The sequence below is a fragment of the Telopea speciosissima genome, chromosome 10 (genome assembly GCF_018873765.1).
Source record: "Telopea speciosissima isolate NSW1024214 ecotype Mountain lineage chromosome 10, Tspe_v1, whole genome shotgun sequence".
Taxonomy (NCBI): domain Eukaryota; kingdom Viridiplantae; phylum Streptophyta; class Magnoliopsida; order Proteales; family Proteaceae; genus Telopea; species Telopea speciosissima.
Window position 1 is genome coordinate 38,768,975 of NC_057925.1, and position 22,599 is coordinate 38,791,573.

Consider the following 22,599-nt stretch of genomic DNA (forward strand, 5'->3'; position numbering starts at 1 on the left):
TGGATGACCTTAGAGCCTACAGCCTAAGCACTCATTTTGGCATCATGGAGGTAAGTATAATAATTTACCAACCCTTTATGTTTTATATTTAATAATTTATAATGTTGTTTCATACTTTCATATTTATATGCTATATTGCTATGATAATATGATGAACTTAGTTTGTTAATTTGTTTTTTTGGATGAATATCTTGCATTGCTTTGACTCTTTAATATTTATTTGGCAAAGAAGTAGAATTATATAATTTGTAATATGCTATTTGTGCCAAATAAAATGGTTATATAAAAAAATAGAACATTAGAACGCCTTGTTTGCTAAGGCGACGCCTTGCGGCCGCCCTACCCTATTGCCAAGGCGCTTAGGAAGGCCCTCAAACGCCGTGGTCGCCTTGCCGCCTTGATAACTATGAGTCACCCCTTTATTATTAGTATATTCTTATTGGGATAGGGGTATGACAAAAGGTGATATAGATGGAGAGGTTTGTGTGTCTTTATGATTTCGGAAAGGCAATAAGTTTTGATAAATAATCCAACAATCAATATTACACATCAACATCTTTGGGTCTAGCTGACAATGAGAAAAGATACGTTAGTTCCTTGCAGACATAAACAGTATAATGTGATTGCAAAAAAACCATAAGTTCCTTCCCTTAGTTTGTTTGCATACATAATATTTGGATTCCTTACTTAATTATAGTGTTTAGGTTATTTTCTTGTATTTCCAAGGAAACAAACTTTGTGATGAAAGATTGGGTAAAGGATCGGCATGCTGGCATTGTGCCCAGCACAAGTCTGTCTCTCTATCACCCCTTAGGGAAATGACCCCTACCCTTTCAATCTTCTCTATAACCCCCTAGGGAAATGACCCCCTCTCCATCATCTCCATTGAGCACCGCCGCTAGCTTTATGCCCAACCCTATCCCTTAAAGATTAATTTAAGTTTCTTAATCAATATATTTACATGCTCTTTGAACTACTTCATACTTCAAGAGAGAGTTGTTGAAAATTGGTGCTAGCTCCTTATTTTTCTTAGTGACAATTATGGCTTTCTCTCTAACAATCAGCAACCGGTAACGATGCACAAGATATAGGCTTCTTGTAGCAGAATTCCAGTTGGACAGGACAATTTTGTTGCCATGAGCCATGAGAGCCTAATTTACATTTGTTTGTGATTTCTTTCTTAACAGGAAGCAGTTTCCACAATGTCGATTTAGAATAATCATGTAATTTATCCATTCCCAGAGACCAGAGTTGCTAGATTTAATGGTAAATTATTTACCTAAATACTGTATGAGAGAAATATTTTTATTTTTGTGTTCATGTATATTAGTTTGGTGTATACCTTTTACGTCATGAACCTGAAATCGAGACCAAAACCAAAACCAAACCATTTAGGCTCTCTTTGGTATGCTTTTTAATTTTGATTTTCACCTATTTAACAAAAACCATTTGTGAAAACCATTTGTGGTCAAAACATAAAAATTGTTCGGTAACCACTACACTGAATAGATTGTAGACAAAGAATTTGTTTGGCATACCTATTTGCATAATAGTTTTTTGAAGTGGGTGGGTGAAGAGATGCCACATTTACCCATCTTCCTTCCCAAAGCATAAACTCAGAACCGAGCTGTTGAGTATCAATCTCTTTGGATTTTCCTTATTTCATTTTGGGATTTTGGGTTTAGATCACCCATCCATATGCGATTTAATCCCCTAAGAACCAGATACGAAAGATTTTTGCAAATCAAAATTGAATTAGAACTGTTCACGGTAAAGGAAAATTACCTCCATGGCAAATCTAGTTGTCAAGTTTGACTCACATCTTGTTCAGGGCTAAAGTAGATCCTTTCTTTACAACCCACGGTTGCAGCAAATAAGTGTGTGTGTGTGTGTGCGATAACCTCATACCAGGAGGGGATCTTACAAAGAGGAATCGTCGTCGTATCCCTGTTCCTACAACGCTGGATCAGTTGAATAGCAGAATAAGTATGTCATTGCGGTTGTTGCAGCCACCGCTGCTGTGGCCAAGGCTACGGTGGTGGCGGCTCAAGCGGCTGCCCCTGTAGTCAAGTTAACCAGCACTACTGGCCACTGCGCTTCGACCCACGGAAATGTCGGCAAGCGAGAGGAGTGGGCCACTGTTAAGATTCAATCTTCTTTCCGAGGCTATTTGGTTAGTATTTTTATCTGCAACCTCAACATTAAATTACTATTCTGATTTCTGAGCGTTCTCTGTATTACCTTAGGGTTCTGATTCCTAGCTTGAAGCCTTGAAGAGAGGAAATTTCCTTCCTTTTTTAATGAGAGAAACCGATCTTGCAAATTGGGATAAGGTGTCATTTGGATTTCATCATTACAGGCACAAATTGCTCCAGGACTTAAAAAAAAAAAAAACATAATAAAATCAGGATTGATTTTCCCTTCATCTACGGCGAAGAGTGAATTCTTCATGGAAAATTATCACCTCCGGTTTGCTGACCGGCCCAGTTCCCCAGTTCCTCTAATAGGGGGATGGAGGACCCCACCCGGGCAGGGTGTTTGGGCATGGGTAAAGAGGTCATTTCAGCCCCTCTTTGTTAGAGGAACTGGGGAACTGGGCCGGTCAGCAAACTGGAGGTGATAAAGATCCATTCTTCATCCGGGCATTGGTATCGTCAGGTTGCCAGAGATTGCAGAGGGAGGGTAGTTTCAAATTTATTTTTTTTTTTGGGTGAAAGAGTAGTTGCAGGAAAATAAGAAGATGAGGGTCGCAGGAAGAAGAAGAGGGCGGACGGAGTTGCAGGAAAAATATTAAAATGGGAAGTGACGGATGGAGTCGTAGCCTCGCAAGAGGAAGAAGAAGAAGAAGAAGTTGGAGGATGAGGGTCATATTTCTAATTAAACAAGAAAATGATGCTCTTACCCTTTGATTGTGAGACCTATGAGCACGTGCTCATTAAAGTCACTGCATAAATGGTCACAAATGATTTTTGGCCAAAAACGGCTTTCGATCTATTTTTTATTTTTGGTTTTTTTCAATCTTTTTTAAATAGAAACAGGTTCCATAAACTATACCAAATGCAACAAAAAATGTTTTTGAAGGCAAAAATCAAAAATAAAAATTATACCAAAGACGCCTTAGCTAGAACCGAATCGAACCAACAAACATTTTGGGCCGGTCTGGCCTCTGTTGCGATTTTGTATATTCGTCATTTCGTCGTTGACGGGGTTCCATTTTCACAAACCGAAGGTCATATCTCTCTCTTTCTGGCCTCCGCATTTCTGCTCGTAATGTGATGTGTATCTCTCATCTCTAGTCTTTGATTTAAATCTCTGCTTTCTGTCGAAATAATCTAACCTGGGAAATTGATGGGTTGAAAGGGAAGCTAGGGTTTTTTTTCTTCCATTCAATCAACCATCCGTACGAAAAAATCACGATCTCCTTGCAGTTTCGGAATCAATGATGCAGTTATGTTGCGGGAAATTCAAGGTTGCTTGGATTGAAAGAGAATATTGAAGTTTCGTTTCTAGGGTTTATTGAGCTTCACTCTGTTAGTCTCTATTTTTGGGTGTTTCTAATCCCTCGCAACCATGTCTGTAACGGCTGGTGTTAGCGATACAGTTATCGCAATTAGGGATAAACTCAGAGGGAAGATCGGGCAGACCAAGGTTAAACGGTACTGGCCTGGTAAAGCACCTGAATGGGCGGATGATGTTGATGAAGATGGTGACATTAAGATGACCAAGGCTGTTGCCTTGGAGAAAGCCTTCCCTAGCCAGGATGAAAATTCGATTGTTTTTAGGAAAGATGACCCTCGGTTGCGTCGTCTCGCAGAAAATAGGGCTGATAATCGTGAAGAAGTTAGGGCTGATCATCGTCGCATTCGTCAAGCTGAGATTGTTTCCACTGAAGAAGAGGAGAACAGGAGGCAGGAAGGTTTGGATTTAGAGGAGGAGGACGAGGATGCTTTGGAGGAAAGGAGAAGAAGGATTAGGGAGAAATTGTTGCAAAGGCAGCAAGAAGAAGCTGCACTTCTTCCAGAGGAGGAAGAGGAGGAGGCAGAGGAAGAGGAAGAGGAGGAATCCGAGTATGAGACTGACTCTGAGGAAGAAATGATGGGTATTGCTATGGTGAAGCCTGTTTTTGTTCCTAGGACAGAACGGGACACCATTGCTGAGCGCGAGCGACTTGAGGCAGAAGAACAGGCCCTTGAAGAGAAAGTGAAAAGGAAGTTGGAAGAGAGAAAGATTGAGACTAAACAGATTGTTGTCGAAGAGATCAGGAAGGATGAAGAGATTCAGAAGAATATAGAAGTGGAAGCAAATATTGCTGATGTGGATACTGATGATGAGGTTAATGAGGCAGAGGAATATGAAACTTGGAAGACCAGAGAGATTGCAAGGATCAAGGGGGATAGGGAGGACCGGGAGGCAATGTTGAAGGAGAAGGAAGAGATTGAGAGGGTGAGGAACATGACTGAGGAGGAGAGAAGGGAGTGGGAGAGGAAGAATCCAAAGCCTGCTTCCCAACCCAAGCAGAAATGGAAGTTCATGCAGAAGTATTATCACAAGGGTGCTTTCTACCAGTCTGCTCCTGATGATCGTGCTGCAACTGCTAGCTCGGATCAAGTCTATACTCGTGATTTTTCTGCTCCGACTGGGGAGGATAAGATGGATAAAACAATATTGCCCAAGGTCATGCAAGTCAAGCACTTCGGTCGTAGTGGGAGGACTAAATGGACCCATCTTGTCAATGAAGATACCACTGATTGGAACAATCCGTATGTTAACTTGCCTCCTTTTTGGGCTTTTAGTTTCCTAATTTTCACTTATTTGAATTATCAGTTTTGTTTAGTATTCTTTGCATCAATTTTCTAGGCATATGTTTTTAGTGCTCTGTTGCTATGCTTTTCTATCTTCACTTGTCTTTGTACATTGCTTTTGATGCTCTTAATGCCTAATGTATTCCATTATGTTATTCATATATGAAACTATTGGGGGGGGGGGGGGGAATGTTATTTGATATAAGATGGTCAACCCTATTCCAAGTTGTGTACAGTTGAGAGACAAGAAAGAGAGAATGATTTGGCTTGTCGAATATGATAGAGGCTGCACTTATTTATATTGAGAATGATGGTTACAAATAAGGTATAATGACTAGGGCTGAGTCACGACACAATTACAACTCTTAGCCTACATACAATGAATCTAGACATAGTTATCCTAAACACTCCCCCTCAAGTTGGTGCATAGATATTCCGCATGCCCAACTTGAATAAAATAGGATGGAATGACTTCGACGTCAAACCCTTGGTGAAAACATCAGCCAATTGATTTTCAGTGGTGACAAAAGGTATGCATATTAGGCCTTCTTCAAGTTTCTCCTTAATAAAATTGCAATCTAGCTCAATATGTTTAGTTCAATCATGTTGAACTAGGTTATGGGCAATGCTGATTGCAGCCTTGTTGTCACAGTAAAAGCTTCATAGGGTCTTTAGAAGTAACACTCAGATCTTTGTGAAGGATCTTTAACCAGAGTAGTTCACAAACTCCTTGTGCCATGGCTCGTTATTCAGCTTCTGCACTTGACATGGATACAATAGACTGTTTATTGCTATGCGATGTAACCAAATTTCCTCCTAAGAAGGTATATAATACAGAGGTGGAATGCCAATCATCTATGGACCTTGCCCTGTCAGCGTCAGTGAAGGATTCTAACTTCAAGTTGTTGTTATTAGAGAATAGAAGACCTTTCCCTGGAGAAGACTTTAAGTATTGAAGGATCCGGTATATAGCTTCAAGGTGAGGAGCTTTTGGGTTATAAAGAAATCTGCTAACAATTCCTACAGCATAGGCAAAATCTAGTCTAGTGTGAGATAGGTATATCAGTCTACCTACAAGACACTGATATCGTTTCTTATCAACCGGGTTACCTCCTATGCAGCTAAGATGATGATTTATCTCAATAGGAGAATCAGCAAGCTTGCATCCTAACGTACCTGTTTCTTCGAGAAGGTCTATGACATACTTCCTTTGGGAAATGAAAATGTCTTTTGTAAAGCGGGCAACTTCAATCTCTAAGAAGTATCTGAGTTGTCCAAGATCTTTAGTTTTAAATTCTGTTGCCAATTGAGTCTTCAATGAGGAGATCTCTGCATCATCATTGCCCGTTATGACTATATCATCTACATAAAAAATAAAGGCAATGATCTTTTCCTTATGCTTGACAAACAAGATATGGTCAGCCTGGCTCTGTCTGTACCCAAACTTCAGCATAGCCTTTTGGAAACGGTCAAACCAAGCCCGAGGAAACTGCTTGAGGCCATAAAGAGATTTTCGGAGTCTACATACTTTACCAGCTGTGGAGTCTGAACTAAAACTAGGTGGGGTGCCCATATAGACTTCTTCTACATCCCCATTTAGAAAGGCATTTTTGACATCTAGTTGCTGAAGGTTCGATCCGAGATTTGAAGCAAAAGATAATATTTCTCGAATAGAGTTCATTTTGGCAGTAGGAGCAAAGTTATTTTGGTAGTCAATACCAAAAGTTTGTGTAAATCCCTTGGCTACCAATTTGGCCTTGTACCTTTTAATAGTACCATTTGCCTTTTGTTTGATGGTAAAAACCCTTTTGCATCTTACTGGTTTTTTTTCCCATCAGGACAAGGAACTAGCTCCCAAGTATCATTCTTTTTCAAGGCATACATTTCTTCTACCATAAATTCTTTCCATTTCGGGTCTGTGATAGCTTCTTTCCAGCCCTGCGGAATAGATACAGAGGATAACAAGGAAACAAAGGCATGATAGGAAGGTGATAATGACTTGTAGGACACAAAATTGGAAATAGAGTGTAAGGTACATGATTTGACACCTTTCCAAACAGCAATGGGAAGGTCAGTATCAGAAGGAGGAGAGGAAGTATTACCTAGAGAGGGACTATTACCTTGTGGTGGATCTAGCTCAGATAGCGTAGATAGAGATGGTAAAATAGGGGCAGGCTGCTTCTCTTTCCTTTGAGGGTAAGTGATGATGTCCTTGTTACTTGGAGTAGGCCTCTCCCCCTGAAGACGAACAATATCAATCACAAGAGAGGTAGAAGGAATCTATTCCTCCATTTGATGCTCCCCTTGAAGAGATGATTGATAATAGGGTCTGGTCTCATGAAAAGTGACATCCATGGTAATGAAAAGCTTTCGAGTGGAGGGATAATAGCACTGGTACCCCTTTTGGGAGGTGGAGTACCCTAAGAAGATGCATCGAAATGCTTGGGGATCTAACTTGGAACCAGAAGGGGAAGACTTGTGCACAAAACAGACACAACCAAGTACCTTGGGAGGAAAGTGAGAGGCAAGGGAAGGATCCAGAAGTTGGCTAACCAGAGTTTTGAAGTGGAGGACACTAAATGGAACTTGATTTATAAGAAAGGCAGCAATAAGAATTGCATCGCCCCAATAAAATTTAGTGACATTATTAGTAAACATCAATGCTCGAGTAACATTGAGAAGGTGGCGATTTTTTCGCTCTGGGTTTCCATTCTGTTCAGGAGTCCGAACATAGGAAGTTTGAGAAAAATGCCATGAGAGTCAAGCTACTGAAGGGAGAATCCATTAATGTATTTAGTGCCATTGTCACTAGGCAAGACTTGAACTTTGGCATTAAACACATTCTGAATTATCAATAAAGGTAATAAACCATTTAAACCCATCCCTAACAACAACATTAGAGGGACCCCATAAATCTGAATGTATAATAGAAAAGAGAATCAGATTTTTATTGTCACTAGGAAAATAAGAAGACCTGGTATGTTTGGCAAATTCACAAACATCACAACGTAAATCATCCAAAGAATAATGTTTTAACAAATGAAGGAAATAAATGACACAAAACATGATAAGATGGATGTCCAAGACGACGATGCCACTGCTAGAGTTGAGTAAGAGCTCTCTGCCCAGGTAAAAGTATTAGCGCAAACCGTCGGAGAGGAAGGTGGAGAGCCTTGATCCAAGTAGTAGAGGCCATCCTGTACAGTCGTACTTTACCATATCTAATCATTGCCCCCATTGCTAAATCCTGAAAAACACAGTGAGTAGAATAAAGTTAACACTACTATTAAGTTCAATAGTGAGACGAGAAATGGAAAGAAAATGGGCACATAAAGTTGGGACCTGAGGACAAAGGATAAAGCTATGGTAGGAGAACAGGTAATAGTGCCTTAACCAGAAATAGAAGAAAGGGAGCCATTAGCAACCCGGACCTTGTCCTTACTAGAACAAGGAAGATAGGTATGAAAAAGATCTGAAGTGGTGATCATGTGGTCTGGATGCCCCAAAATCAAGGAGCCAAGATGGGCTAGACTCAGATGAAGCGAGAAATATACTCGACTGGGCTAAATGAGTGGCAAACGGGGTAGAGGAAGCCGTGGTAGAAGATGCAGGACCAAGCTGAGTCAACATATGCTGGAGGTAGCTCATAAATTGTTCGGCAGACAGAGAGGAGGAGCCAATACGAGCCTCAGTAGTCTCGGTCAAATGATCCTGGGGAAGAGTCGAACCAGATTTTCCTCATTTCCCACCCCCTTTAGGACGGCCATGGAGTTTCCAACAGGTCTCCCGAGTGTAACGAGCAAGGTTTAAAGTATCCTTCCGTATCCTCGGATACTAACCGATACATATCTTATATTTAAGGTATCGATACGATACCTAAAAAAATTGGTATAAGAACATATAAGAAACCTCATCCTTTATATATAATCAATTGAATGCACTTGTCTTGTCGTACTTTGTTCTCCTTTTATACATTACATATTTTACATCTTACTTATTTGTAGTGTTTTATACTTCAAACTGTATTTTGCATATATCCTAAGCATTTCCATATGTTTCTTGATCATTTCCTACGTATCTAGCGTATCTTGCATCTCTCCGATACGATACCCGATACCGATTAATGTAGTCCTAGATAGACAAGGGGTCTACCAGGAGCCATGTAAAACAGGATCTACTAAGCTACTAGTCTGGAGGGGCTGATTTGGTGAAATTTGTCAAGACTAGGGTTAGGATTGGGGAATTGGGGTTGATTCTTATGTAGTAAAGCAGGGCAGGTGTAGGGGAGGCTAATAAACCAGATTTGGAAGGATTTGAATAAGAAATTAAAAATCAGAAAATTAGGGTTTCGGATTTTAGGTTTTAAGGAAGAAGAAGATGAAAATTTTAGGGCTTTTAATGAAGGGTTTGATCCAATGTTTGGATCGAGTTTCCCAAAGGCTGAGAACAGCACTCGACCTAGGTTGGGTGATGTTTGGGTGGTTGGAAATGGCTGAGTGGACATCTAGGGTTTTGGAGTTTTTTTTAGGTTGGGGGAGTATAGGATTTGATGGTGGGATGGGGCTGGGGTTACCATCAAGTGTAAGGGAGATGATGAGAAGGCTGTGGTTGAAATATTAGAGGGATTTGATGATGGAAATGGTTCAGCTGGGATTTTAGAATTTCAGCAGCTTGAGGGAGAAGGTAGTTTTAGGGTTTGGCAAGAGGGAAGAGGCTGAGAGTTGGATCGAGTGTAGGGAATGATGGGAAGGGGCTGTGGTTGAAAGATGAAAGGATTCTGATGGTGGAATGGGTCTAAACAGATTTAGGTTCAGGCTGGAAGGTTTAAAAGAAGAACTTAATTGCAGAAAACTAAAAAGAACACTTACTAGATATGAAGAACCTCCAAGACAGCAGCTTGAAGATGATCTTGAGCAAGACCTCCCGATCTAAACAGATGCAAAGAGTCAATCGGAGTCCACCTATTCCTTCACTTTGAGATCCACAAGGCCTCCTTGAAGTTACTCTCAAGGAACACTCACAAAGGGAGCTAACTGCAGCAAGGCTGAAACAGATTTTTAACAACAACAACAGTGGGGAGCCTCCCACGATTCTCTTAACTATTAATAAGATGGCCAAAGGCCCAAACCCTAATACAAGCTAAAATGATCCTCTAAGGATCAATAGAAATACAAGATCCTCTAAGGATCAATAGAAATAGAAAACACTCTGAGGACCAATAGGAATGATTCACTTAAATTGAACCAAGGTTGAACCTGGTTCAATTTAAGTTTCACAAAATAGTACTTGGTTCATTTAGGTTTACAATAAAAACAAATAAGACTAAGGCTCCTCAATACAATCAGCCCTAAGCTTAGGGCTGTCCCTTATTCTTAAGGATGCTTGGACCTGCATCAGCTCTCCCCGGCTTAAAATCATTCATCTCCGATGAATGGGAGTCATCATTGGAGTGAATCCACGTGTTGTCCTTGCTTGAGGGAACTCGCCCTCGAACTTTGTAGTGATGGGGAGGAATCAACATGTGATTAACAGCTTTAGCACTTCCCGGACAGAATTCTGGTGAGGCAGGAACATTAGGGATAAAGTCATCAAGGCGTGGAGCTTTCTCTTCGAAGAACCAAGGAGGCATAACAAACTCTATGTGTTCAACCTCCATAGAGTCTTCAGTGTTAGTAGCCTTTTCATTGAGCTCCACCTCTTTACCTTCTACTGTATCAGCCATCAATACTTGAGTAAGAACATGAATACCTCTGTTATTGTCACCCAACTCTTCAAAATAACCAGCTACTTCATCATCATCGGATGGTGGATAAGCATGTAAGCCCTGTTTATCATCAGAGGTTGTCTCTTCTTTGTCAGCCACATTAACCTGCCTATGCTATTGTGGGCAGTCCTTGGCATGGTGGCCAATCTCATTGCAGAGATAACACCTCCGGGGTTCATTACTAATCATAGGGCCTTTACCGTTGTTATCAACACGTGGGAAAGCTATAGGACGAGAAGTATTGTCAGTACAGAAATCTGATCGTGTAGGACCAGCAGTTGAGTTGGTAGACTTGGATGCTGGAAAAGATGCTTTGGTGTCTTCAGTGGAGGAACTAAACCTTCTATTTCCAGCCAATAACTCTTCGTCCTTCATTGCTTTCTCAAAACAGTCCCTGACATCTCTGATATCAGCTACACCGATAGCCCTAATAATATCAGCTCTCAATCCCAGTCGAAACCGAGATAGCATCTGTGTAGTACTCTCTTTAGTGCCAGTACAAGAAGAAAGAGCATCGAACTTCTGCTTGTACTCAGATGAAGTCAATGTTCCTTGTCGTAGGGAGTTGAATTGATCTTGTAACTGTGCTCTGTAGTGCCTGGGCAAGCATTTCTCCCTCAGATCATATCTCATATGCTCCCATGTAGTGGGTGCATGGCCTTCAAGTTCCATGTCTCTCTCTGCAGTTCTCCACCACTCTCGGGCAGGGCCAACCAGCTTGGTACGTGCCAATTTCATCTTTCTGTCTTCTGGCAAGGCATACCAATCAAAGTAATCATCAAGGGTAGCAATCCAGTCATAGAATACTTGAGGATCATGGTTCCCATCGAACTCCTTCAGTTCAAGCTTCACCTTCTGTGTGTCATGCCTTCGATTAGGAACTTCATTTATGGTGAAGTATGATCTCAAGTACTTTTCAAAATTAGGCCTTCTAGGCTCTTCTCTAATTCTGTCCCTGTTTTCTCTAGGCCCATCTCTGTTATACCTGCGCCTACCTCTGTGATCTCTGAAATCCGTATGCTCTCTGGACTGATCTCTGTAATTTCCATTTCTGCCCAGGGTCCTTTGCACTTCTGAATGGGCTTGAAATTTGTCCTCTTCAAGTGGAATGCTGCTGTCCCTACTAGGGGTAACCCTCTGCTCTTCAAGAGGATGGTTGCTGTCCCTACTAGGGATAACCCTCTGCTCTTCTAATCGAGTCACCTTTTCATTCAAATGTTGGACCATCTCCAATATAGCAGCCATAGGATCAGGTGGGGGTGGTAGTGTTGGATCCACAATTGTGTTGCCATTTCCATCCATTGCTCTGATACTAATTAATGCAGTCCTAGATAGACAAGGGGTCTACCAGGAGCCATGTAAAACAGGATCTACTAAGCTACTAGTCTGGAGGGGCTGATTTGGTGAAATTTGTCAAGACTAGGGTTAGGATTGGGGAATTGGGGTTGATTCTTATGTAGTAAAGCAGGGCAGGTGTAGCGGAGGCTAATAAACCAGATTTGGAATGATTTGAATAAGAAATTAAAAATCAGAAAATTAGGGTTTCGGATTTTAGGTTTTGGGGAAGAAGAAGATGAAGATTTTAGGGCTTTTACTGAAGGGTTTGATCCAAGGTTTAGATCGAGTTTCCCAAAGGCTGAGAACAGCACTCGACCAAGGCTGGGTCATGTTTGGGTGGTTGGAAATGGCTGAGTGGAAATCTAGGGTTTTGGAGTTTTTTTTAGGTTGGGGGAGTTTAGGATTTGATGGAGGGATGGGGCTGGGGTTACCATCGAGTGTAAGGGAAATGTTGAGAAGGCTGTGGTTGAAATATTAGAGGGATTTGATGATGGAAATGGTTCAGCTGGGATTTTAGAATTTCGGCAGCTTGAGGGAGATGGTAGTTTTAGGGTTTGGCAAGAGGGAAGAGGCTGAGAGTTGGATTGAGTGTAGGGAATGATGGGAAGGGGCTGTGGTTGAAAGATGAAAGGATTCTGATGGTGGAATGGGTCTAAACAGATTTAGGTTCAGGCTGGAAGGTTTAAAAGAAGAACTTAATTGCAGAAAACTAAAAAGAACACTTACTAGATATGAAGAACCTCTAAGGCAGCAGCTTGAAGATGATCTTGAGCAAGACCTCCCGATCTGAACAGATGCAAAGAGTCAATCGGAGTCCACCGATTCCTTCACTTTGAGATCCACAAGGCCTCCTTGAAGTTACTCTCAAGGAACACTCACAAAGGGAGCTAACAGCAGCAAGGCTGAAACAGATTTTTAACAACAACAACAGTAGGGAGCTTCCCACGATTCTCTTAGCTATTAATAAGATGGCCAAAGGCCCAAACCCTAAAACAAGCTAAAATGATCCTCTAAGGACCAATAGAAATACAAGATCCTCCAAGGATCAATAGAAATAGAAAACACTCTAAGGACCAATAGGAATGATTCACTTAAATTGAACCAAGGTTGAACCTGGTTCAATTTAAGTTTCACAAAATAGAACTTGGTTCATTTAGGTTTACAATAAAAACAGGAAATAAAATAAGACTAAGGCTCCTCAATACAATCAGCCCTAAGCTTAGGGCTGTTCTTTATTCTTAAGGATGTTTGGACCTGCATCACCGATACTTTAAACCTTGGTGACGAAGACGGCCACAATAGTCGCATTTCATAGGGTAGCAGTATCCACAAATAAAGAGGGTTGTGGAGTAGTAACAAAGGTAGACTGAGTGGGAACAAGAAGAGGCATCGTAACAGAACGGCGACATCCTCATGCTGAATCATATTATAAACCCCAAGAAGTACAGGCAATTCGCTCCTACTCAAGACCTGAATGCGAATTTGACCATATTCTGGGTTGAGACCAGTAAAGAAATCATACACCCATTCCATTTCACTTTCTTTAGCAAACGTGGCTGCATTAGAAGGGCCCGTCATGGCAACGGGGTGATAGAAGTCCAGTTGCTGCCTAATGCAGGAGAATCTTGGACCTGGCCGACCCAACTGGTGCACTACCTTGGACCGACCCAAACCCATTTGCGTATGAACCGGGTCCAATTTGAGTGTTTGGATCCAGTAGGATTTTAGGAAGTTTATTTTATTTGGGAAAGTATTTTTTGATTAAGAGCTTGTATTATAGGGGGGGGAATTAGGGGATGGGGATAAGCCCCAAGGTGGTTTGAACTCATGACCTCTTATTTGAGGAGTTGATCTTTTGCCAACTGAGCTCACCCCTTGGGGTTATTTGGGAAAGTATTATGTACTCTTTTATTTTGGGATAGTTATTAGTGATGTAGATCCCATGACTGACCAGAAGAAGAACCAAGGCCCATCGAACCAGCTTCAGATGGACCAGAACTGGACCAGATCGAGCCAGCCCAGCAGGTCTTCTAGAAGGGCCAAGAAAAGAGAGGCCAAAACACTTTTCATGTTATTGTTCACGTGAACAGTGTCACAGCCCATATTTGCCTTGTGTGGGGATGCTTTTTAGTAGTTCTTGTGGGCCCATCAAGTGGAGAAAGCATCTATCCTAATGCTGCCATACTTTAGTTTCTATTTTCAATTTATATTAGGTAGTTTCTAATTTGGTTATCTTTGCATGTTTAGAAGGCTGAGTTATAAAGCCTTTAGTAGTTTCTATTTTCATTAAGTTTCTAATTTCCATTAGTTGCTAAGTTTGCCAAGTTGCTATTTTTTTTAAGTTTCTAATTTTGTAAGCTAGCCTACTTCATTAAATAGGCAGCCCCTTATTGTAATAGTTAGATAAAATTAATGAATGAAATTTTGAGGCATTCTTGCACTCGATTATGGGAGTAAAACCCCTGTTCAACAGCTGGGATAGTTGTGGGTGAGAGATCCAGGCTGAGAGAGTCATTCCCCTACCCCCCTTCTCTTCTATCTTCTCTTCTATTGCAATCGATCCATGGTGCTGCTGTTTCTCTGTTGATCAATACAAGCGCTGTGAAGAATCCTCCGAAGGCTGCAAACAATTCCCCAAACACTCCAAGTCTGTTGCTGCTGCTGCTGCTGTACCCATCAATTGAAGACCTCTGCTGCTCCTGCGAGTTGTCTCTGTGCTGCAACATCAGAGTGGGATATCTCCACATTCTTTCATCAAAACCTGCAGGATTTTGGAGCATCACCTCACTCCATTACCCCCTCCATTCAATACCCACTTCTACCCCATTCCATTGGCTAGAATCCTCCTTATTCACAAACCTTCTATTTTCATTCCCCCTTCATAACTTCACTTCTGTCCATCAAAATTACATCAAACTTGGCAACTTGCTGCAGATCACCTACTCCACAAGGCCTCCACTCGATCCTCATTGGAGCCCAAACAAAGTGCTGGTTTGTGAGATAACCCTTAACCTTCTATTTTGGTGTTGTTGCCATATCTTCCAATTCAATCATCTAAATCAAGTGAGACTTTCAGCAGTGCTTCTATTCCATACAAGCACCATTCAACCTGAGTTTGTTCCCTTTCCAATGGTTGGTTTGGTTCTTATTTACTAAGTTACTACTGATTTTGTTTCTAATTTGATGTTCTGCTGCAACCTATTATCAATCCTAATGTAGAGTGGTTCTTAATTGAACCCCTTCTACATTAATTAGACACGTAAGGAAATTTCCAATTTGAGTTTTATTGGGTTTCTATTTTAGTTAGCCTAAGTTTTAGTAAGTAATTAGGAGTCTTTATTTTTTGGGGGTTTTATAAATAGATGTGTAACCAACGATTGAAGAGAATAATGAAGAATGAATTGAAGTTTGAGTTTGTGTGTGTGCACTCCTCCTTCCCCTCCCCCTCTTCTTCTTCTTCTACTTCTACTCCTACTTCTTCTTCTCCACAGTTTCTTCTCTCTCCCCCTGCAACTCTGATTTCTTCCAAGCTTCTCTTTTCTCCTTTCCGGCCCCCATTATCTGGTATCAGAGCCGAAGGATCCATCTCCTTCCAGCCCATCAACCTCTCTTATCCCCTACCCCACTGCCCCACTGCAACCTAATTCCACCCCTCCTTTGATTTCCAAAAGAAAAAAAAAAAAGCCTACGTATCACCCTCCATCTTCCATCCCTCTCCTTCGACCACACTGAAACCCCAAACCCACTTTCTCTTTCCCTTCTTTCTTGCTGTAACAGCAAACCAGAATTACAAAAAAAAAAAAAAAAGAACAGAAAACTTTGTTCGACATCCTGTAACCAAATCCCACCGCAGCCTCGATTTCCCTTACCAAAAAACCCAACCCAACACCCCTTCTTGGTTCCACCAGAATTGGGGAAAAAAGAGAGAGAGAGAGAGAGAACAAAAGAACAGAGAGAGCGAGAGACAGAACCAGAAGAAAACAAAAAAAAACAGAAGAGAGAGCAAGAGATAGAGAGTACAGAAATCAGAAAGAAAAAAAGGGGTACGTACCTGGTTCAAGACTTCATCGCAGGTTGACTCCCGGCATCGACGACATCCTTCAAACTGATCTTCTGGTTCGTTTCCATGCCCCCTCCTTCGCATCATAGTTTTTTCCAGTTGATTCGAACATTGTAGCCGCAATATGCGCCGGATTCTCTGCTGGTAGAAGCCAATAGAAACACCCGTTCTTTGTCGTTTCCCCCTGGAGTACATGACTGCCAAGGAGGAGACTGTAACCCATTCTTTTTGTGTTACTTTATTTTTTCCCTAAACTGCCCCTCCAGTTTACCCCTATTCTGTTATTTTCCTTTATATTTTCATTTAGGTCACTTTCCCCATATTACCCCCACTTTAGTCTTTTTAGTTTATTTAGGTCCTTATTTCTTCCAAAAATTTCCCTCCCCCGTCCCCACCCATCATTACACCACACTTCTTTTCTTCTCTTTAAATCCACTACCCCAATGAACTCCAGGAGAATTGATGCAGGAGAATCCTGGACTGGGCCAATCCAACTGGTGCACTACCTTGGACCTACCCAAACCCAGTTGCGTATGAACCGGGTCCAATTTGAGTATTTGGATCTAGTAGGATTTTAGGAAGCTTATTTTATTTGGAAAATTATTATATAAGCTTTTATTTTGGGGTAGTTATTAGACACGTAGGGAAATTTCCAATTTGAGTTTTATTGGGTTTCTATTTTAGTTAGCCTAAGTTTTAGTAAGTAATTAGGAGTCTATTTTTTTGGGTTTTATAAATAGATGTGTAACCAACGATTGAAGAGAATAATTGTCACGCCCCCATCCCAACAAGGGATAAAATACATTATAAGGGGTGACTAGGACAACGCTTGTCATCCTACTAAGCTGCCAGGATCACTGACACAGTGTCCCAACGCACAGTCATAACTAATATTAAAACAATATAATATCAGAGTGCGAAAAGGGAAATATTACATTCCAAATGATCAGTAGTTTTGCGGAAGCGTATAAAATCAATAGTTACAAGATGATCAAAGCCTAGATGATAAATACTGTAGTTAATCCATTTTTCATTACCATCTAATAATGATTAACAAGGGTATAACAGTAAATGTTTTTACATGGGCCTACGCTCTAAAATAAACAAAAGGGGAACAAGTCCCAAGAATTCTCACGGCCCGTAGGCACAATTGTCACAAGGACACCCGTTGCACATGTTCCTCTAACACGCCTTCCGCTCCTCCGTACTCCGCATCATAATCTAAAAATTGTGTACACGAGGGGTTAGCTCTCCACCGAGCCAATGAGGGGATGGGGATGCACAAACACACAATTCACATAGTCCAATGATGCATGCATATGTTAAGTAAATTTTCCACCTAACATCACAACTAAGTCAATGGCATATGCCATCGTGACAACCTGGAGACACCGTGGGTCACTTAACTTATCGCCACAATGAAACCTCAATTGTCACCTGGGACCTACGCCGATCGAAGCCTCCAAGACCACTCCGTGGCACTCGATAACCAATACTACCACGATCGGCCTCTCCCACCTCCACAGTAATCCGGTGATCGATTACCCAACACCTAAACCCCGTGGTAAGGGTCGTAGCATAAGGGTGTAAAATCCTAGCCACGCTACATGCAAGTCCTATCGTCCCGAGAGGTAATCCGGCGCATCAACTTTTCATCCGGTTTAGTGCCCGTTACACAAGACGGCACGGCGCATACAGATTCAACATGACATTCAACATAATTTCTTCATAAATATATATATTATCCGGGGTTTAGACCGCACCCACCTAGCACCGAGACCCATCAAAGTAAAGCATCTCCAATTAACATCATAACATTCATATATAAAAGTATGCAATATGCACAAGCATGTTTAATAATTTATAATGATGACATAATATACAATGCAATAATAATATCAAGCCCAAACAACCAAACCCACTCACAATATGTGTTATGCCCCGATGTTATGAGTTGTCGCCGAAATCAAGTAACACGTCACAAGATGAGAACTTTAAACCTAAATAAAGAGTGAAAATAGGGTTAATTAAGTAAAGGGACGGATCCCCAAAAGGTCTCCCATTAATCATTTAAGTATAAGGTTTCAGAAGTGAAGTGGTTGCAGGTGTGGTTTCATGCCCAAATTCTGCAACCACATGTAAATCCTAGGAAACCCGGGGCCCAGGACGCTTATAGTCAAGGTCGGATGCGAGATGTGGTTTAAAACCGAATCCGAGTGTAAATCCTAGGAAACCAGGGGCCCGGACGCTTTTAGTCAAGGTCGGATGCAGATGTGGTTTCGAAAATCGAATCCGAGTGTAAATCCGAGCCACAGGGGCCTTTTCAGGGAGGTAATTTGGGTGGTTTCTTACAGTCGAAACCACATGTAAATCCTAGCTAACCAGGGGCTTAGGATAGTTTTAGTCAAGGTCGGTTGCGGTGTGGTTTCGTAAAACCGAAACCGAGTGTAAAACCACATACCTGCAGAACCGAAAATTGAAGGGTTTCTCACTAGGGATTCATTTTCCAAGGGGTTTAAAGGTAGGGAGGCTTCAAGAAAGCTTCCTCCTAGGTCCATTAGGGTTCTAAGACCTCACTAGGTCCATGTAATCCCATGGATTTAAGAGAAAACAAAGAGAACCTAAATTAGGACATAATATGGTAGAAACCTTAAATTTCTTAAATGGAAAGAGATTACTTAGGCTTAGGGCTTGTAATGGAGTGAAATAACTCCACCATAGTCTAGGTTTAGAGGTTCCATCGATTCCTTAGGTTCCAAGAGAACCCTAGGTCGAATTTCTCCCATTTCCCAAACCCCAAAACCCAAAATAGAAGAAAAGAGATGGGATTGAATGGCTTACCCACCCCAAGGTAGAAGGCTCCATGTTGAGGCTCCAAGCAGTGATCTTCAAACCTCCAACCAAGATTCTCCACCCTTCTTCCTCCTTTTCTCCTTCCTTCTTTCTTCTTTCCTTCTTTCTTCTTTCTTCTTTCTCCTTTCTCTCCTCTTTCTCTCTTCCACGATTTAGGCTAGATGGGAGAAGAAATGAAAATGAATCCTTCTCCCCCCCCTTTGTCTTATTTATAGAAAATGGGCCTTGGGTCCTTTAAGTTAAATGGGTCAATAGCTAAATGGGTTGACCCATTGGTTTTTAAAAAAAAGAACCCACTTGGGGATGGGTCCAATTGGTTGGGTAAGAAATAGAATAAAACCCATTTTTTTGATCCCACATGTCAAATGGGTTAAGAGTTAAATGGGTGGATCCAAGATGGCTTAATGGGTTGACCCATGGTCTTATTTAGGGTAAAGGAATGGGTTAACCCATCTTTGGGTCAAATAGAGTCAAATGGGCCCTCAAGTTGAATGGGCCTCCTAACTAAATGGGCATGCCCACAGGTTTCAAATAGAAAAGAACCCACTTGGGGATGGGTCCATCCACCATGGGATTATAAGCCCATCACACGCTCCCTTAAATAAGTGGGACCCACAAATGGAATATTCCCAACTCAACTAAAATAGCCCGGGCGGTCCCAATCTTGACCCGCACTTCAAGGGCATCGAGAGAAAGGGTAAATAAATAAACTTAAGGGCTAGAACTTACTATTTTCTTGTCATGGTTTGTCCCCCGTGACCCCGAATAGTTTCCTCCACAGGTAAATCCGCACTGTGGTCAATAATTTTGTAGCTGGGTTTGACCACCAGTGAGAACAGCTCACCAGCATACGTGGCAGTGATAACCACACATCACGGGGAAGAAATAATAATTAATTATGATCCGGGGTGCGGGTGTAACAATAATGAAGAATGAATTGAAGTTTGAGTGTGTATGTGTGCGTGCACTCCTGCTCTCCCCCCCCCCCCCCCCTTTCCCTCTTCTTCTTCTTCTCTACGGTTTCTTCTCTTTCCCCCTGCAACTCTGATTTCTTCCAAGCTTCTATTCCACCCATTACTGCCTTAATGTAGTGAGGGCAGAATAATATGCAAGTACAGACAATTCTTTCTGTGTGGTGTCACGAACCTGGCGACGAAGCTCATAGATTTGAGCATAATTACTGGCCTGACCATTAGTGTGCTTCACTTCATCCCATAACTCCTTGGCTGAATTAAGGAGAACAAACTGGAACTAATGGTAGACTCCATGGAGTTCAATAGGAACGACATGATCAATGCATCATTAGCTAGCCAATTATCCTTAGCCGGAGCTTCAATGGGCATGGGTGTGTCACCAGTAATATACCCCAAAAAATGGTTACCACGAATGGTAAGGGGCAGGCACGTGACCATGTAAGGTATTCAATCTGTTCAATTTTTTGGGTCCTAGCTGTAGATAATGGTGATGGGGAGTAGTAGGGCGACCCAATTCGCTACCCCCAGAACCAAGGGATGTACTAGAATCTTCCGTCATATTGCCAGGCATAAATGCACAATAGGAGAAAAGAAATACCTTACAGCAGATGAAGAAGGCCAATCTTAATAGAACTAAGCAAAAAAGCAACAGGTATGCTCTCAGAGAAGGTGAACAAGGGGCTGTCAGATTCCCAAAAGGCCAACAGGAGGTCAGCGTGGCATGGAGAAAGACCAACAGATGGCTCACGAGATGCGAGGAAGGTCGTGATGACCTAGAGAAGCACAACAGGGTCATGCGGCACTGGCAGGGGCAATTGGAGCCCAGGGAAGCACCGACAGGGGTAGGCAGAGCCCAGGGAACCATTGGCAGAGGCAGAGGAGGCCCTAGGAAGCTTCAGCAGGGGAAGGCGGCACCGTCAGAATGGGAAGAAGCCTTGGGAGGGCCGACGAGGGCAGGCGGTACCCCTAGGGTCGTCAACAAGGGGCGATAACCAGCAGTAGGGCCAAGCGGAGAGGCAGGCAGGCAGGCGGCAAAGGGCTAGGCGGAGGTTGGCGATAGGCTGTAGGGCCAGGCAGGCAGCAATGGGCCAGGTGGAGGTTGGCGGACGGCAGTAGGGCCAGGCGGATGGCAGTAGGGCTTAGGGAGCGCCCTAGGCGAGAAAAACAAGCCGCTGGAGCAGCGGCTGTAGTCCTGGAAAAACTTGTCGGTATCATAATGGTTGGGTGGTTAGGGTTCAGCGATGGTTAGCATGGTCCAACAAGCATTAACACATTTTCAGTCAACCATGCTAAACCATGAGGCTGAAGCCTCGGCGGCGGCGGTGAAAGATTCCCAAAAAGGATTGGGCACTCTAATAACAAGTTGAGAGACAAGAAAGAGAATGATTTGGCTTGTCGAATATTACAGAGGCCCCATTTATTTATATTGAGAATAATGATTACAAATAAGGTATAATGGCTAGGACTGAGTCACGACACAGTCACAGCCCTTAGCCTACATACAATGAATCTAGACATAGTTATACTCAACATGTACCTTGTTTGTTTAATAAATTCCTTACTCTCTAAAGTTCCTGGAAGTGATGCCACCCCTCCCACAAAAAAAAATAAAATTTGCTGTGCTTTGATGGAGATATTTTGTTTGAAGATTTCACTGGGCAGACTATTTCTGTTTCTGCTTTAATTATACAATTTCTGAACATCTACTGTTAGGATTATCAAAGCTGTGCATTTTTATGTTAATTATGTCCACGTAGTTGCTTATTGTTAGGGTGGTTAGTATTAATGAAACGTGCAAAACCTGTTATTGGACCATACTCTACTCAAAATGTTGGTTTGTCATATTTGCGTGAGACCATCTGGTGTGTGTGCTTGTGTGTACATTTGTTTGAGTAGTCACATTAACATTTTGGAATGTGTGTGCATTTGTTGGAGAACATGCTTGAATAGACTATCCATTATTCATTTGGGTACGGATCTCATATTAGATAATCTTTGAAGGGTATGGCAATGATACAACCTCTCTCTCTCTAATTGAAATTCTTCTTTCAGAGATACCTAGTATTGGGCATTTCAGATTAGTAAACTTGATCATTAGAACTCCATGTTTTAGTTTAGGAGATACAAGATGAACCGCATGACCGGACCCTTTAGTTTAATTGTTAAATCAGCTTTTTCAAATTCAGTCCTTCAACCTCTCAATTTATTATAAGTGTTAGGTTACAGTTTGAGTGGTAATTTCTCTGTACATTCCACTGATGATCTGTTTTTTGGCTGTTGATACAGATGGACATATAATGATCCTCTTCGTGCAAAATACAATGCTAAAATGGCGGGGATGAATGCACCAATTGCAAAACCCAAAGGAAGCAAAAAGCTAAAGGAGTGGGAGTCGCGTTGAGTTGCAATAGAGACTTTGCTTTGTAAAATTAGCACTGAGATATTAATCATAGGTGGCTGTTCTTGAAGCCAAGGTCAGTGCTGTTTTAGCTCAGTGTAAAAGGACCAGAGCTTCTAAGAATGTATGTACCACGGCTGTATCTATAAGGATATATCTGCCCTTCATATAAAAGGTGTAGATTTTCCCTCCACTTGTTGGTTGGCTGATCTGTCAGATTGTGACCCTATTTTACAGAATATTTTGGGTCTCATTTTTTACATTTTAAATTTTAGAGATTACCATCCTCATCATCAACTTCTGTGCCTCACAGTTTGATGGCTGGAATGATATCCATTTCTCTATCTTGAAATGCTATTTATTTTGGAGTTGGGGTTATGCTTGATGAACTTGTGGACGTTCCATGATTG

At 41.8% G+C, this 22,599-nt stretch overlaps 1 protein-coding gene across 1 annotated transcript; it reads left to right on the plus strand.

Annotated features, from left to right (window-relative positions):
- The first annotated feature begins 3,336 nt into the window (after positions 1-3,336).
- LOC122642770 (microfibrillar-associated protein 1-like) lies at positions 3,337-22,553 on the plus strand. The gene is made up of 2 exons (XM_043836348.1): positions 3,337-4,760; positions 22,078-22,553. Exons 1-2 carry the CDS (start codon positions 3,571-3,573, stop codon positions 22,190-22,192), a joined length of 1,305 nt encoding a protein of 434 aa, XP_043692283.1. The 5' UTR covers positions 3,337-3,570; the 3' UTR covers positions 22,193-22,553.
- Positions 22,554-22,599: the final 46 nt, after the last annotated feature.

Coding starts and splice junctions, on each gene's coding strand:
- LOC122642770 (XM_043836348.1), top strand. CDS start 3,571: ATGTCTGTAACGGCTGGTGTTAGCGATACAGTTATCGCAATTAGGGAT. Junction 4,761..22,077: donor ACCACTGATTGGAACAATCC/GTATGTTAACTT, acceptor CTGTTGATACAG/ATGGACATATAATGATCCTC.